Source organism: Amia ocellicauda, chromosome 9, assembly GCF_036373705.1.
Source record: "Amia ocellicauda isolate fAmiCal2 chromosome 9, fAmiCal2.hap1, whole genome shotgun sequence".
Taxonomy (NCBI): Eukaryota; Metazoa; Chordata; class Actinopteri; order Amiiformes; family Amiidae; genus Amia; species Amia ocellicauda.
In genome coordinates, this window is record NC_089858.1 from 28018380 (window position 1) to 28036114 (window position 17735).

General features: G+C 39.4%; 2 protein-coding genes across 4 annotated transcripts in view; one reads left to right on the forward strand and one right to left on the reverse strand.

Moving 5' to 3' along the window:
• The window catches only part of LOC136759130 (solute carrier family 66 member 2), a 46308-nt gene extending 32079 nt beyond the window's left edge, over window positions 1-14229 (reverse strand). The window contains exons 1-3 of one of the 3 annotated variants that reach the window (XM_066713987.1): window positions 13812-14217; window positions 6351-6636; window positions 5455-5588 (exon numbers count right to left, since the gene is read on the reverse strand). In XM_066713987.1, coding sequence (XP_066570084.1) covers window positions 5455-5588; window positions 6351-6568 — 352 coding nt within the window. In that variant the 5' untranslated portion in view covers window positions 6569-6636; window positions 13812-14217. Of the gene's footprint in view, window positions 1-5454; window positions 5589-6350; window positions 6637-11965; window positions 12114-13811 lie in introns of those variants that run through there. The other 2 variants (XM_066713988.1, XM_066713989.1) reach the window with 2 other exon arrangements.
• A 657-nt stretch (window positions 14230-14886) lies between these two features.
• Window positions 14887-17382, forward strand: hsbp1b (heat shock factor binding protein 1b). The gene is made up of 4 exons (XM_066713994.1): window positions 14887-15071; window positions 15963-16029; window positions 16594-16688; window positions 17050-17382. Exons 1-4 carry the CDS (start codon window positions 15027-15029, stop codon window positions 17059-17061), a joined length of 219 nt encoding a protein of 72 aa, XP_066570091.1. The 5' UTR covers window positions 14887-15026; the 3' UTR covers window positions 17062-17382.
• Window positions 17383-17735: the final 353 nt, after the last annotated feature.

Sequence of the window (17735 nt, forward strand, 5' to 3'; positions counted from 1 at the left end):
AGAAAACCCATTTTCCGTTCCATCACGCTGATTACACAGTACCATGTATAGCTGTTCAGAAGCAACAATTGACGTAATGTTAAACCGCTAAATCTCCTGAGCTGACTGACAAACTCAGCTTCTCGTCTTCATATTATTTGAATATGAAACAGACAGGAATGACAGACATCTTGTAATGTTGTCACTTGTAGTGCAAGGGAAAAAAAGGACAACGATTATGACAAATGCACTAGTGTGACGCTCCAGGGATGTTGGCTTGGAGTGCCTGGACACACATTACGATAAGGTCTAATTTTTGCCTGCGTCCATATCCTACTTTCTATTCTCAGCCCTTCTATTCCCTCTGACACTTTGTAACCTGAAGCCCTAACTGCCCTTCAGAAAGACTTATAGCATGAGGGCTTTCCCCCTGAAGAGGTGTTGGATAGCTTCCTCCACAGGGACACAACCCAGGCTGTGGATCCATTACAATGATCTTCCCCTGCAAACTAGCCATATTATTGACACTGACTGGGCTCCTGTTTGATGGCTGAGGTGGGAAGGTATCTAATCATGCTTTGAGAATATGTTTTAGTTCCCTTCAAAGCCTCCTATTGCCTGTTTCCCCCTAAAATCCTACCGCCATTCTAAGTTCTTAGAGCATCTTAGTTCCCATGTGATGTTGCTACTTCATCCCCTCTCTCTCCACCTCCTGGGGAACACTACTGGAAATACCTTGTCATGCTGGAACATAGGTTAGACCACCTGGATTTTCTTTTAGACCTCTTGCTTGTTTCAAATAATATTTGATATGTTTGTTTGTCTCTGCAGTTAACTCTTCCAGCAAACCACTTGTAAAAACGGTCCAGAAATGTGATGGGGTAAGATTTCTGCATTTGACAGTGATCATTTCACCAGGGTGTGATTTATTTGTATACCGTGTACCGTTTCTGCCAATCAGTGAGTTTAGTTTTATTTTTCTAGGTTTCTAGGGCACTGAATTGAAACTTAAGCCTCATCAACACAGAATCCTTCACAAGACCTTCCACAGAACAGGAGATAGGAAAAAGGTGAAACTTCTCATTTAAGTTTTTCTCACATTCTGTATTGTTAAACAAAAATGTAAAATTAATAGTTGGATTGTTTTACGAAGCAAGGACAGAGGTTGTGAGATTCATTTTTCTGTCTAGCCAATCTATTTAACTACATTCACTTGGGTTGATTGTTCAAAATCCTATATTAATTTAATGTAGTTATGTAGGAGCTACAAGAATCGGGACCATGGGGTTATACATAAAAAAAAAAAAAAAAAAGAGACAATACTATTATACTTAGTAGATGCCCTTATCCAGGGCGACATACAATTGTTTTTTACATACAATTACCCATTTATGGAGCAATCTAGGTAAAGTACTATTGCTCAAGGGTACAACAGAAGTGCCCCTGCAGCCCATGAAAGAAAGACAGGAAGAAATACAAATAGCTGTATATAAATGTTTAAGTAAAAAGGACAACTAAATATTTGTAAATAATAAAAACAAAGCAAAGGTCTGAACACATAAGGAAAGTGGTGTTCTGGAAAACCCTAAAACAGCTATTAGACAACAAGGTTAAATACATTAGTACATCACATAAATACATTTCACCTCCCCAAAAAATAACTTTTGATGTCAGGAAATAAAATCGATATTCAATTATGCCAGTGCCAGATCCAAAAGATGACCTGGATGTAACCCACACACTTGACTAGGTCTGCCTGCTCACATAATTTAGTATTGTGTAAACTTGCCTGGAATAGACTGCAGAGGTTAATAAACCATTACGTTTCTAGAGTGTTTTTATTGAAGGCTGCAGTGAAGCCAAGGCAAAATAAGAGAGGCACACAAGCAATGAGGTTACACATTAAATTTAGCACCAGCCAGGCCTACGATGTGAAGGGACTTCACCATTCAGTCCCCACGCTGCTGTGACATTTTAAAACTGACAGGCCTCAGCTTGTGCAGTCGCTGCCCTGCTATACCGGACTTGACCAGCCTGCTCTTCAGAGGAACTGATGCCGTCACACACACTGACAGCTCCCAAATCAAGAAAGGGGCCAGAAAAAAGAAAGAAAGATCTCTTCGACACTGTTCCACAATACAACCTAACATGCTCTACAGACATGTAAGGTTATATAAAATCTTCCTTTAACCCACAAACTCAAGCTGGAAAACTAAGCAAAATAAATGTAGACGGGTCACCTGTTAGTTAGACCCGCCTAAAAACATTTTAGTACAAAACATTACAGACATTTCCACATAATGCTAACTTTTCCATCTCTCTCCTCCCCTTAATAATCGCTGTACCACTGCAGTAGTCGGTACAAGATAACTGCAGGTAAGACCCATCCTATTCCCTCTATAATTTTGGCATTTCCACTTGTTTGAAAGAACAGGGAAATAAATACATACTAATATTGTGTAGCAATTCACACTCAGTACAAATTATCATCAATTGTGATGACAGTGCCTGTGAATATGGCAGATGAAACCTAACTACAGATAGTGAGAGACAAAGCATTGAACACTGCCAATACTACAGCTGCTCTTCTTTAATAGCACTGGTTTGTCATAAATGTAGTGTGCAGTTAAACTACTACTACTACTGCTGCTTATAATTATAAAACGTAATAGTACTACTACTAATAATAGACAAAAGCCACGTAAGACATCATACTGTGTAAGTGTTTAAAAAAGAGGTTGCTGGCAAAAAACTTTCATACCCTAAAAAGCCACTTTCCTAAGATGCTTATTTCTCTTCTGAAAAAAATCTATAAATCCAACACATCAGAGATTTCATTATCAAGGGGGAAAAAAAGCAGTTGTTTTTTTTCCTCTTGGAGTTTCAGTTCAAAAGACCTCCCACAGTTTGCTATTCATTAAGGCTCATTTATGGATTTAAGAAAGAGATACATATAATGTATACAAATGAAAAATCAGCATGGGCTCCAGTTTGTACTCTGGCAGCGAACATGAAAAGTAAATTTAACTTGTTTTTTTATAAGCGGTATTCCGTTAGATTTTCAAACATATCCTTAAAGGATAAAAGTGCAGTTTGTTTGTTTGCATTTTCTTTTAAATGTTGGCAATGTTTGATTTGAAACTTCAAGCCAAGGTCTCGAAAAACATCCACATTAATGAAGGGGGGGGGGAAGCAGAGCATTACTGTATTTCTGATACTGTATGCCTTTAAATTACATTTGAGATTCCCCTCTGCGCTGACAGGGCTTTTATCAGAGTGAAGTGTTAGGAACTCAAAGACTCCTCACTCCTCACTCCAGGAGACAAGCATCGAGTCAGGAAAAAATATCTGAAGCCGTTTTATGGTATTGGTCACAAGACATATCGGTGGGTGTACTTGGAATTGTTAATGAAGAATCAAAATTCAAAGCACTCAGAGAAGATGAGTTGGAGAAAAAGTACTTCAAAGTCTTTCCTTCAATGCTTTCTGCATATGAAATATATTTTGACTTCTCTTTTTAAAATAAAACTAGGCAACATGGCCTTTCAGTTACACTGCTTCAGGGAAATGGCCTTATCAATAGGATTTAAACCGTTTAATACACTAACAGTACATTAGATTACGACTCACTCAAAATTACAAGGCCTAAATTATAATACAATTTATGATTCATGTATACTTTTCTCAGCCAACACCCCTCACAAATTCTTGAGTAAAATATACAAAAATAATTCAAAGTGGAATATTTAAAGTGTTCAAATTTAATAAAATAATAATACATGCTTTCAACTATCCTGCATTGAGAGCAGAGTCCCAGAAATGTGTATAAGAAGTTGTTATACAAGCATTTTCTGTAACACTTATTTCCTTGTACAGTACATTGAACTGCAAATGTAAAAATCTTTATGGCACATTTTTGTACTAACCTTTTCCAACATAAGACGTAACATTTGAAACAAACCCACTCCATTTCATCACCACTGTAAACGATGTACCAGTAAGTATTTATTATCTCTTCAACACAATTGTAATTTCAAGATTAAAAAGGCTTTATTTAACCTTTATGCAGAAATCTTGACATCATTGATAATATCTTTTGCCACTCTCAGTCACAATTTGAGAGTTGTGTGTCTCCGAGAGCCAGTAGATGTTTACTGAGCTGGCTCTCAGATCACTTTCCTATACCTAATCCAATGGCCCCCTCTTTTGGTATCACATAAAACCTCTGCAAATAAGTTCACCTAAAAACTACTCTGAAAAATATCCCTGTGTATAATCTACCTGAAAAGGAAAAAAAACAGCACCTATCTATTGCTTTATATAGACATCTGATCCTGAACGACTATAAAAGAAACATCAAATTCGTTTTACCCAAAAGGTTAAAGTAAAAAAAAAAGGGTTACAAAAAAATCCTCATATTCACAGTAAGTGTTTCAACTGAAAGTCAATTTCTTGCAAAAGGGATCAATCTGTAAGTCCTGCACAGAGATCAAAGCTTTCATTGCAAGTTCTATCACAGCGGGCAGAATGAGAAGATCATCAAAAGGACCTTAAAGTTCACAATTGAGCCTGTGCAATAACGTTCACACAGGAGTCTGCACCAGCACAGAATCTGTTCCCTTTTCTAGCTCCAGAGACTTTCCAAAACCAAGTAAAAAGAGATTTATTACTTTCATCCAAATCTATATTGTCTTTTGCTAGCGTTGCACCTTTAAACTACGAGGTATAAAATCAATGTGTGTACACATACCGCTGACTGAAACAGCTCAGATGTAATTTATTTTAGCAATAAGATGGAGTCAGGGAAGAAGTATTTTCTGTAAGGGCAGCCCGATAAAGTTCCCGTGATGTGGAATTAAAACAATAGCTAGCTCCTAGTTTACACACAATTGTTTACAGACTTCTCTCTATACACTTCGGTGCTCTTTACATCTTTTAAAAAAACCAGGCCATACGAACAAGTAACAGATGTTTACTGATGAGATTTGAAAAGAGAACAGTAAGCAAATGTCTGCGAAATAAGATCCAGGTTCATAAGTCATAATTAAAACCCCTGTTGTGTTGAGAAGGAGTTTAAATGGTCCAGATTTCCAAAGCAGCCCTGATACAGTTGTCATCTTCCTTCAGTAGCAGGTATTTTAACCAGTTTTTTGCTAGAGACACTTTTGCAAACAGCTGTGGGGATTTACTGTCCATTTCTCCTCTCACACTACAAGTTGGTTGCAATGACACCTTCTTTGCAAAGTTTTGGGTTATAAATGTGTATACATATACATATCAGAAACACACACACAAACCTTTCATGAAATCAACCACGATCTCAAGGATCTGCGAACAGGAGAACAGTTTCTATTCCTTCACACAATATCAGGCTTCTTCTTCTCATACTTTCTCTTTGGAGCAAGTGGAAAACCCTACTGGATCTGACTTTTTATGACGTGACTTTCCATGAGAGTGCAATGAAGGGACGTGTACCTGTGAAATGGTGTTGCTTGGTGGAGACTCGGTTGCTGGTCTGGACTGTACAGCACAAGTTGAGCATGGCCAGCATGGTGCCGATCATCACCAGACTCTGCAGCAGGAGAGTCAGCTCAAACTGCTTCCCAATCCTGAAGGGCGCAACACAAGATTTTGCCTTTAAAATACATTAGTCCATTTATATATGTATGTATGCGTATATATATTGAATGCTAATTCACCAGATTACAGAGTGAAGCTCCCACAGGATTGATGCAATTAGATGCTTTTTATTTTTTTCCATCTCTTAGAAAGCTGTTGATTTCAATTTATTTGTTCAGATCGACTGCCCTCGCTAACTCTCCCCCTTCATAATGCAGTGCGATTCCTTATAAAACACAAAAAGCACAGCCCTCGCTCATTTTACACCAATCATGACAAACTCAGTCAGAGGGCAAGGTTTCAATGAAAGAGAAGGAGGGATAAATCTGTCTGAATCTTCACACACTATTCCCCGAGTCGACGGCTGGGCCTCAGTCTGGCAGAATAAGAATCTCTCTGAATATAGATTCTCCTCTCAAACCTATAAGAGCATTATTTTGGGGGGTACACAGACCAAACGAATCAACAACAAATAAAATACAGCTTAAAAGAAATGAATCTTTGCAGAGACCATAGTAAGACCTAAGTGGATACAAGTAATGCATGAGTCTCATTCCAAATGGCTGACACATACAAAAATATATCTGGACAAGTGTGCCTTTGTGTTTAGAAATGTAGAATAAGTGCTGCAGACAAACAATTATTCTAAAAAGATCTGTTTTTGCAGCATAAAAACCCACATAATCTGAAGTGGCGGTTATGGGTCAGTAGAAAGTCTTGATATCTTCATTAGTGCAAAGATCTGTCCTTACCAGAAAAAGACTCTGAGAATGTTGGCCACCAGCAGGACAAGGCAGACGCGGGTGGAGAAGCCCTCAGTGTTGGAGGTCCTCTGGATCTCCTGGTACTGGGGGATGTAGGGCACCACCCCCCCAAAGACCATGACACAGGATGCCAGCCATGACAGCAGAGACCAGGATCCCTCGGGGTCCCCCTCAATATCCACGCCTAGGTCCACTTCCATATCCATCGCCCAATCTTCTGATCAACTGGATTTGCAGCTCAAAGGAGAAGTCTCTTCATATCTGTTGCATCCAGCTGAAACAGAAGGCAGCACCATGATTGTTGGTCAAGGGCTTCCCAACTATTGCACAGTCCCCTAATCTGCATCTGCATCTGGCATGAAGCACTCACAGCAGCAGTGCCCACCCACCTCTGAGCCTACATACTTCCTGCACTGTTTTTTTTTTATGTTGTTCAGATTGTATCACTTAATTACCAACACATTTGAAATTTGATTTAGAAAACCCTTTTTTCCCCCCCTTCATTATAACTGCCAAAAAATGTCAATTAAGAAGTAGCCTACATTCTTCTCAGGATAAGTAGAGATTTCCGCTGTTAGAGCTTAGAGGGAGCTTGCATAACATAAGTTAGTCAGTGTTGGAATGGGAGGTTTAAATGCTAGGAAATTGATTATTCAGAAAAGCACTCTTTTCCAAAAACAAAAAAGAAAAAAGGGTAGGATGTAAATTAATTCCTGATGACTAGTTTCTGTTTGTACTTGTAACCTTTCTGTCAACATGAAAACTTTAGTGTTCCCTTTCATAAATATTTAAATCAGCACTGTCTATCAGTTATCAAGCTTTTAAAACACAGAATGGGATGTAAAAAATAATAATTATAAAGCTTTACATGCTGAGGTACTTTATACCACTTCATATGCAATCACCTCCTTTGAAAGGAAAATTACAGCACACTCTGGATTAAGCCTGTGGAGGCACCTGAACCACACTACTGAAAAAAATAATAACTATTATATATTTTTTTATATATATATAAATATACAACACTGCTTTAACCATTGGAGATCTCCCAAAAAATGTTTCCTAAATAAAACTAAAAAACTAAAAAAAGTACAGTGATAGACAGAATAACAACAAAAACATCCAGAAAAACTAATTTCAAAAAAAGTTATAAATTGATTTGCATGTTAATGAGGGAAATAAGTATTTGATCCCCTATCAATCAGCAACATTACTGGCTCCCAGGTGTCTTTTATACAGGTAACGAGCTGAGATTAGGAGCACTCTCTTAAAGGGAGTCCTCCTAATCTCAGCTCGTTACCTGTATACAAGACACCTGTCCACAGAAGCAATCAATCAATCAGATTCCAAACTCTCCACCATGGCCAAGACCAAAGAGCTGTCCAAGGATGTCAGGGACAAGATTGTAGACCTACACAAGGCTGGAATGGGCTACAAGACCATCGCCAAGCAGCTTGGTGAGAAGGTGACAACAGTTGGTGCGATTATTCGCAAATGGAAGAAACACAAAATAACTGTCAGTCTCCCTCGGTCTGGGGCTCCATGCAAGATCTCACCTCGTGGAGTTTCAATGATCATGAGAACGGTGAGGAATCAGCCCAGAACTACACGGGAGGATCTTGTTAATGATCTCAAGGCAGCTGGGACCATAGTCACCAAAAAAACAATTGGTAACACACCACGCCGTGAAGGACTGAAATCCTGCAGCGCCCACAAGGTCCCCCTGCTCAAGAAAGCACATGTACAGGCCCGTCTGAAGTTTGCCAATGAACATCTGAATGATTCAGAGGAGAACTGGGTGAAAGTGTTGTGGTCAGATGAGACCAAAATCGAGCTCTTTGGCATCAACTCAACTCGCCGTGTTTGGAGGAGGAGGAATGACCCCAAGAACACCATCCCCACCGTCAAACATGGAGGTGGAAACATTATGCTTTGGGGGTGTTTTTCTGCTAAGGGGACAGGACAACTGCACCGCATCAAAGGGACGATGGACGGGGCCATGTACCGTCAAATCTTGGGTGAGAACCTCCTTCCCTCAGCCAGGGCATTGAAAATGGGTCGTGGATGGGTATTCCAGCATGACAATGACCCAAAACACACAGCCAAGGCAACAAAGGAGTGGCTCAAGAAGAAGCACATTAAGGTCCTGGAGTGGCCTAGCCAGTCTCCAGACCTTAATCCCATAGAAAATCTGTGGAGGGAGCTGAAGGTTCGAGTTGCCAAACATCAGCCTCGAAACCTTAATGACTTGGAGAGGATCTGCAAAGAGGAGTGGGACAAAATCCCTCCCAAGGTGTGCAAACCTGGTGGCCAACTACAAGAAACGTCTGACCTCTGTGATTGCCAACAAGGGTTTTGCCACCAAGTACTAAGTCGAAGGGGTCAAATACTTATTTCCCTCATTAACATGCAAATCAATGTATAACTTTTTTGAAAGGCGTTTTTCTGGATTTTTTTGTTGTTATTCTGTCTCTCCCTGTTAAAATACACCTACCATTAAAATTATAGATTGATCATTTCTTTGTCAGTGGGCAAACGTACAAAATCAGCAGGGGATCAAATACTTTTTTCCCCTCACTGTATGTATTTATTTTTAATCTGTAAAATATTGATTCACTTCAATAGCCTTATTCACTGAATGTCAGATATAAAGATCAGGAAACATGATGGATAATGATTCTAAAACTAATAACAAACACAATTTCAAACTCTCAACACTAGCTTTGAGTGGGAAAATAATTTGAACAGTTCACTGGATTTGTTTAGTAAATTAAACCAAATTCCTCACAGTATCAATGTCACATTATTTCTTAGCTGCATATCTTCACATACAGAATGTCAGAAGTCCATTCTAGAATCCTGCTATATCTTCATGAGTCTAACCTAGTGCATGTAAACAAATCGGTCTACAATTACTTGCTGACCATATTCATTACATACACGACTAGTGTGTTCGAGAGCTTTAGGCTATTTTCAGAGCACTGTACTGTTAAGAATAGAAGCCTACATGCAAATGCTTGATCCAGCACTACAGGAAATTAGTTTCTATGGTGAACATCTTCAGAAACAGGTATCAGCTTGGTCTCAAGCACACACAACACTGTTGACCTAGGTGGCTACTTTCACATGACTCAATTATAGATGCACATTTCAGATAGTGTTGTTTGTGGATAAAATGAACAGTCATGCAGAAGGTTAAGATAGGATACATTTACTCTCAATTTTCAAGGGCAAAACCATGAAATCCAGGCATTCTGTCAAGTGAACATGCACACGTGACTGTTAATGTGTGCCGATTCCTTAAATAACCATGCAATACATGTCACAGTGGAATATGGCAGTTACATTAATGTAATGTGAATCCAAACTGAATGAGTGTTGGTGGTGCTTTCCAAGCAAAGGCATGACAACCACTTCTCTCAATACAGACAGACCTGAGGGCAAACATTTTACATTTCACTTGTTAGTCCTAGTGAACAGTAGTTCCCTGAAAATATTACCCAAGAGGCTTTATGACTAAGCATTTTCATCCACCATAAAGGTATAAAAGAATGGAGGTAACAGCACTAAAATGAAGTACTGAACAACCACAGGAGACTCCAGTTTTGTTGTATAGCCTGTGTTAAACACTTTACTTTGAGCAACGTGGGGCACAAACTATGCCTCCCAACAACATGAGATTTCATGTCAAAAACATTTTGCGTTATTATTTTCTGTAGTTGAAAACCATGTCACACTGGCAAACCAAATTAACACTTCCTCTTAGTGCTGACATAGTACTCGCTGTGACACTCTGCTCCCTCTACACCCACTGCAACATTCGTGAAAATCATACGGTGATTTTGAAAATATAAGAACGTCTGAGCATTGGAAAAAACGTTTCATCCTTCAAAATGTGCTGAAATGGAATTGACTTCTCTATCACAGTAGCACGTAATTATACTGCAAGAGGGATTTAATGCTGACTAGGCTTTCAAAATGACTGTTGTTTAAACTTCCCTTTTCTGGCCCTGCAGCACAGTCCGACAACAATGTTTTACATTGAGTCTACAGAGATAACAGAAACGAAAATACAATACACAAATCGAGCCACCCACGCCACAAATTATACTGCACAGCTAAAGTAACTAACAGATCATTATTAAAACAAGAACGTAACATAAAATTAACTGCACACATGACACAGTATTATTTTATCTTCATGCACAAACAGGTTGTTTAATGTTTTTTTTTTGTTGTTGTTTTTTTCAAGAAGCAGTTGCTCACTTCCTTCCTACAGTTAGATCCATGCCAGTAATAAGAAAACAGTCATGTTTGAATCAGCCACTTATGTAAGCAAAGATATGAATACTTGTACATCTTGTGAGACATGATAAGGCCTCAGACTTAACTATATTTTTTGATGGCTTATGTTTTTGTTTTTTCTTCCCAGTCCTGATTGTCTTTGCTTAGTTAGGAATACCCACTGGGCCACAATTAGCTTAAACTGTCATGCATAAAATAGCAAACAGAGTTCAAACCCATGATAATGATTTGAAAGTTATTCCAAACACATTCACAACAAAATGATGTTTGCCGTCTGTTGAGTCCTAGCTGGTGCTCTCAGCCCTCTTCACTTCCAGTGTCCTATTTATATACTGGATGCTGATGGTCATTGTTGAATCTCAGCCAAACCTTCCACTCAGGCTCAAAGATCAATGTAATTGTATAAACACCTCAGTCATTAACTCCAACAATGCATCTCCATATACACTACAGCAGCTCGTTTTCTATAACTTCTGTTAGGATGTTATGGAAACTAGGCCATTTGACAGTCAAGAGGACAACTGTTCATTACACAAGTTGAAGGTTTGGCAAGATCATCTGAACACCAGTCAAAATCCTTCAACCTGACATACTTTAGTCATGTTGACATTCACTACACTTCGACGTGAAGAGGCAGTCTCAAAACATCTTTAACTGTAGGAATGTTACATGAGCAGTCCTGTTATAAATCAAAGCTCAGGATGCTATCAGGGAAGCTGTAATTAATAATGGTTATGGAGGCATCATAAATATGATTAAATTCTAGCTGGGAAAGATTAATGATGTAGACCTGCAGTGAGAGGGGAAAGAGACATATTCTAAGATCTAGGCATATTTTATAGTTAAATGTTTCAGTCATGTACAGGCTATTTATTTTCCAGGCTGATGCTAGTTGTTCTTTCAACTACAATTGAAATGCAATGGAGTTTTTGAAGCATTCCAGAACACCTTCATAAGCAGTAAAACTTAATTAAAAAAGACCCACAAGAACCTAAAAGCAAGAGATAATGCGAAAACAGGTTTAAAGGTAAAGTGGACCAAGATGTACCACCTGCAAATATATCACTACCTGCCAAGTGATTAAAGGCCCCAACTCAATCATCACCATCCACTAACCTTGCACATGCACACCGAACGGAGTGGTTTACTGCATTACCTGAAAAAAATGCAATCGTACACTGGAGAAACTAAAAGAGGATTAGCTGGGCGCTCCGTAGAACATTTACAAACATCAGAATTGCATTGATCAAATACATTTCTTACAAACACATGCATTCATCTTCAGGTATAAATCTTACTTATTCAGCTTTATATGACGGACTTCTACTCCAGCTGTTCAAAAGTAGTTTGCAGCACCACATCAAGTCTGGCTTTTATGCATCTCAGCCTATCAAACTTGTTTCTGATCCTGCAATTCTAATCTTCCCCGAGCATTCCTGCGCCATTTTTCTGCCGTTACAAAAGACATGCTTCCTATTAAGACAGGTCTCAACAAGATTTACTTTCATGAAAACTGTGGTACAGGGAAGGGCATAATAAATTACTTTTGCCAAGAAAAGAACCCCATTTTATGAGAAGAATATACTCATGGGTTTTTAACCTTCTTAGTCAAACACTTTTGATGTTACATTATTACCTGTGTTTCCACAGGTATGTTAGTAAACTACATTATATACACTACACTATATATGTTTTCTTTGATGTGAGATATTTGTCTTTGTGCAAATGTGTTTATAATCAATGGACATGCTTGGATGTGGCCATTAGCAACATAATAAATGTGTACATATTTTCTGTTTTGTTTTTTGAGTTACACCCTCCATTGTTCTTCTGGTTTACATTCCAGTATCAAATACTTTCATATGTCATTTTAGAACCAAACTTTAGAATACAAAATTGAAATCTTTGAAATATTGTTCTTCATCTTCTCGGTGAAAGACCCCATTGGCTTTCAAATGTGATAATGTAAGAGACATGTTGAAACTTGGACACGTTGTGGACTGCTTCTTACAGAGGTATACCAAAGATATAAGATAGATTTTATTGTTCACGCCTTAGGTGGAATAAGGGCTGGGTCCCTTCTATACTGTGGAAGCATTATAGAAAACTCTAAAGCCATACATTGTACTCGAGAGTAAGATTTAACCTCTTCCTCTACAATCTCAATAGGTTGCGTTGGTCTATAAACAACTGCAGGAAAGTGGTGTGATTTATCGAAGACTTTCTTAATAAAGGGTTGTATATCGTGACAGAACATTCATTGTAATAAACATACATTAACATTGCTTTTCAAGCTTACAGTCAGGCTGCTTAGGTTAGGTGCTAATGGGATGGCTTCAACTGTGAAAACCATACACAAAGCAAATTCCTCCGCAGGAACAAGAGGTCACTGGAACAGTCTGAATGCTCATATATGGATGTGGTCTTCATGCTTGCAGAATCACAGATGGGGGTGTCTTTGCTCATTCTTCATGCTCCACAGGCATCCATGTACACATGCCCCAACTGTGAGCCTGGGGAGAGCTCGTTGCTCATTATGCAATAGGCTTGCCCCATAGAGAGGAAGAAACCAGATACAGTCTTGAAATGTGCAGTAATCCCCCAAGCAATGGAGCTGGAGCTAAGAATAGAGTCTCTCATGAAAGCATTGAAACTGATAGAGATAGGAGCACCGGCTGTATGGTACCTTTGATTTAAAAACAGTATAATAATCATACGAAATACACTAGCCATTTATTTAATTAGCACAACAATGTGTGTTTTTATTCCCCCCTGTCTTTAACAAGATGTGTGTGTTAAGATCTAGGCAGCAATATCTGAACAAGTTACCCCACAAAGCAAAAAGTGTACGATGTATACATATGCAAGGTCTCTAGACTTAATATGAAAATAACAACCAATACTTCAATCTCTGGAGATGCAAGTTGAAAGTAGAAGTACGCTTGCTCTGCGATAAGCTGCTGTCTGGTACGTGTTGAACTTCAAAACTACTTACTGTGTAAAATCACGCGGTTTGCAAAAGACATGTTTTAAACACTTTTTAATCTCAAACTCTTAAAATAGTCTCTCCTTCTGATGTAAGCATTACTCCAAAAGGCTTGCAATGCTGCTAGGGAAAACGCAGTTCATAGCAACACTTCTTACCTCCGTCCAGCGTAGTCTCTTTTGACTGCTCTGCAGCTGCGCCAGCACCACCGCCGTGTCCGCGTTGCGCAGATTTCCGCCGCTCCACCAATGGGATCGGTGGGATTCTGCAGATCTGCGCAGAACTGCGGACATCTGCGCTACGACAACAACGACCTTAGCGCACCTTTCCGCTGAGTGCTGGGCGCTGATACGAGTTATAGCGGCGGATCGGGAGATGGACACATGGACGTGATCGACGAATACATCGTCAGGGCTTTTTAACGTCATCCAAACCAATGTCTCAGTAAGTCTATGCAGACGCACTTCATAGGATTGCAGTGCGCATGTGATTATCCTGGGGACGTTTTAACAAAGGCTTACTATTTTAATCATGGTCGAGTTAAAGGCTTAGGGGAGCCTGCACCACGCAGAGAAAAAGTCCTGGCAGATGACTGTGCAGGAGGTACCACCCTTCCTGCAACATGCATGACAAACCCTTGCGTGGGAGTGACAAGTGTGCAGTGCGCCTATGGACGCATTTCAGCAATTACACTAATGACCTACAGCGACACGGCACTAGTGGTCGCTGATTGACACTTTGCAATAAAAACTCACTCATTCTGTATAATACTACAAAAAAGGCGCTGATTTACCACCAAGCGACCATAGTAACGTGGAAAAAACAGGATAAATGTTTCCTCCCTTGTACAGTTTCTAGTGTTTGTACTAACTACACCTAGTTTGTTTACTTTGGTTATTCATTCATGCCAATGATCACACTTCTGCATCCCCATGAAGCCACTTATCTCTCTAACTAGTATTATCCACACAGTGCAGTTATAGACAGATTGTATCCAATATGCCTACAGTTTATATGCATGTGTTAAGTTACTTAGTCGTTATTATTATTGCAAACATTCACTTCACACTATTATTTATCTACAGTCTTTTACTTTTTTGTAAACGTATGGCATGAATTATGTTCACCAATTGCAATAACTGTATAAATCGTACGTACGGATAAAACTTAAAAGGCACCGCCGCCTTTCCGAAAACTACATGTCCCATGAGCCTCCGCCGCCATGCTCGCCAGCGATCTCGCGAGATGTTGCGCCGCAGCGTCGGGAGTTTAGTTAGCGATACGGAGAGCGTTCTCTAATTTCCCAACGTAAACCCAACGCTGTGCCGGTTATTGACACTGTTTAGACCCCCGGAAACACCTCGTCCAAAAACATGTCAGAAACGGATCCCAAGTCGGTGCAAGACCTCACGGCGGTGGTGAGTGACACGGCCGGCTGCTGCACGGCATTTCCTCTGCCCTGCCTCCGCCGGCCAGGCCTTGTTGTGGGTGCGGAGGGGGGAGAACATGGTGGCCGCTTTACTTCGTGGTCTGTGTCGTGTTGAAGCGACATGCCTGTGTCAGCCAGCCTGCAGACAGCGCTCAGACGCGGGGCTGTGTCTAGTGCGCACCCATCTCATTAATCCAGTTCAGTTTATATTCAATTAGACACGCGTTTACTGCCGCTAGTGTGAACGCAGCCGTCGCTTTGATCGAGTCATTTTGGTGGAAAGGAATTCGAATTATTTTCCTAAATTATAGCTAGGTGCATTTAGTCACCATTGTATTTTATTCAGTTTTACAGAGGGAGATGTGCATTGTCCTTCAGTGAAATGATGATATTTGTTCCCATTGAAACCGTGTTTGTGGCGGCGGTTGTCTTTGAACCCGGGCTGCGCGACGTCACCTGCGTCGTAACCATGGCTCCGGGCCGTGTGATCTTACCGCTCGATGGAGACTGTTGAAGTGGATTTGTGCAGCGGGGTTATGGACACAGTGCTGTCCTCATCCACACTGTACATCTGACTGTGCTGGTCTAGAGCATAGAGAGAAAATGATGTCCTGCAGTCTGAGGAGAGGGTGCTTTTAGTAACCTATATTAAACCCGTTACCTGATTCATTCATTAAGAAGCTCTGATTGAATCTGGTGCAGTTATGGCGAAAGTGAAAAGTGAAGGTCTCCAATTAGTTTCATAGTCAATATGCAATGACGCCTACTGTTCTGAGAATCCAACTGCATAGTTTAAAGGCAGGATGAGCTTTGAAAGAGTTGCATTGTCCCTTTTACATCTAATCGAATCTAATGGGGTCTGTTTCTTCTGCTTCCTCAGGTTCAGACATTGCTTCAGCAGATGCAGGACAAGTTCCAGACTATGTCAGACCAGATCATCGGAAGAAATATCCTGCATTCCTTTATTTTTGAGTTAAGCGTAGTTGCTTTTAAGTTTGAGAGTAAAGTGTGCAGTGCATAACTGACTTACATGAAGGCTTATATTGCCACAAACAGATCTATTAGTGACGTGTGTGTTTACAGGGTGGAAAAACTAAATTTGATTTCACTACTCTAATGGCAGGCACCCTGTAAGTTCTTAATAGTGGCTGTATAAGACCATGACACTTTTCGCTAATGGCCACATGACATTACCCTCTGGCTTTATTTAAAAATCAGAAGTGCCTTTTTCACGTTAGAAGATTCAGAAAAAAAAAAATTAAAACAGCTGTTAAATCAAACAACCTTAGATGCCAGCTACTACAGTAAACATTAGTTGAGTACTTTGCTGCCCTTTTCAATTGAATAGTAATGCAAACAAAACCTTAATTCACTTACATTCTAATTACAAAAAACAAATGTTGCTCAAGTACAATTATGTGACAACAGTTGACAGTATAACACAAGGTGTATATGTGCTGCAAACTGTTGTCCACCCTTTGACGGTACAGAGCTTTCCTTAGCAAAGGTACTCGATGAGATGAGCACTCGCATTGATGACCTGGAGAAGAATATCGCAGACCTGATGACCCAGGCTGGGGTGGAGGAGATAGAGGGAGGAGAAAAGGTGAGTGCAGACAGGACCTTTCACTGGGGAATTTTTCATTGCAAACTGTTTTGCAGAACTTTGTTGATTCTAACTTTAATATTAAATGCTCATAAAGTAGTGGAAATGTCTTAGCATCTATGACACTATTAGCAGTCTACTAATCAATGGAGATCTGTGGATGAGATTGTTAAAATACATTCCATTTGAGATTATTCAAAAACACTTCCCTGAAAAAGACAGTCTTCAGTGTTTAATGAAAGCAAGGCTGCAAAAAAAAAAAAAAAAGTTTGAGTGATCATAATTTGCATATATAAACTAATTAGGATTTTATTGAATTTTTAAAAGATCAAAACCTTTACAAAATCCTTCTTTTTTCCAGGTTGCCAAATAACACAGCAGGGTACAGAACAATTTCTACAAGATAACTTTTTTCAAAGTATTTTGATTTTTTTTTTATTTCAAATCAGATGTGTAAATTTTTTTTTTTTTTTTTTTTAATATTGATTCTTGTAATAATGGTTGCATTCCTGACATACTGACTGTAATTTAGTATTTTTTTTTTCTTATATGGATATTTTGCAGAACTTTTCAAAACCCTAAGATATAAAATCCCTAACTTGTTGAAAGCTGACGCTAGTAATGTGAACAGCACTACTCAAATGCCAAGTGGAGAAGGTTCCATTTTGTTCAAATAAAAGCAATTTCCTACAAAGGTTGTGCTCCTTTTATTGTGAGAAGAAATAGATGCATAAAGAATGCATAACTAAAATGATGAGATATTTGATCTGTTTTTCCCCCACGTATTCCCAACCCACTGCCTGACAATGGATGGGAAAGATTGAGATTATGAATCCATGGATGTTGGAGAAAATTCTGATCAGACTACAATCCTGCACACCACCAAATCTGGGACAGAACTAAATGGAAGGGGGGCATTATGACACTGGTGTGAGGGTAAATCATGTGTGCAGTGTTAGAAAATGGTTTCGCTTATTATCAGCTCGCCAGAAGCCAACCAACAGTTGCTGAGGTAATTAAAACAAACCAGAAATAAATACACTAAAT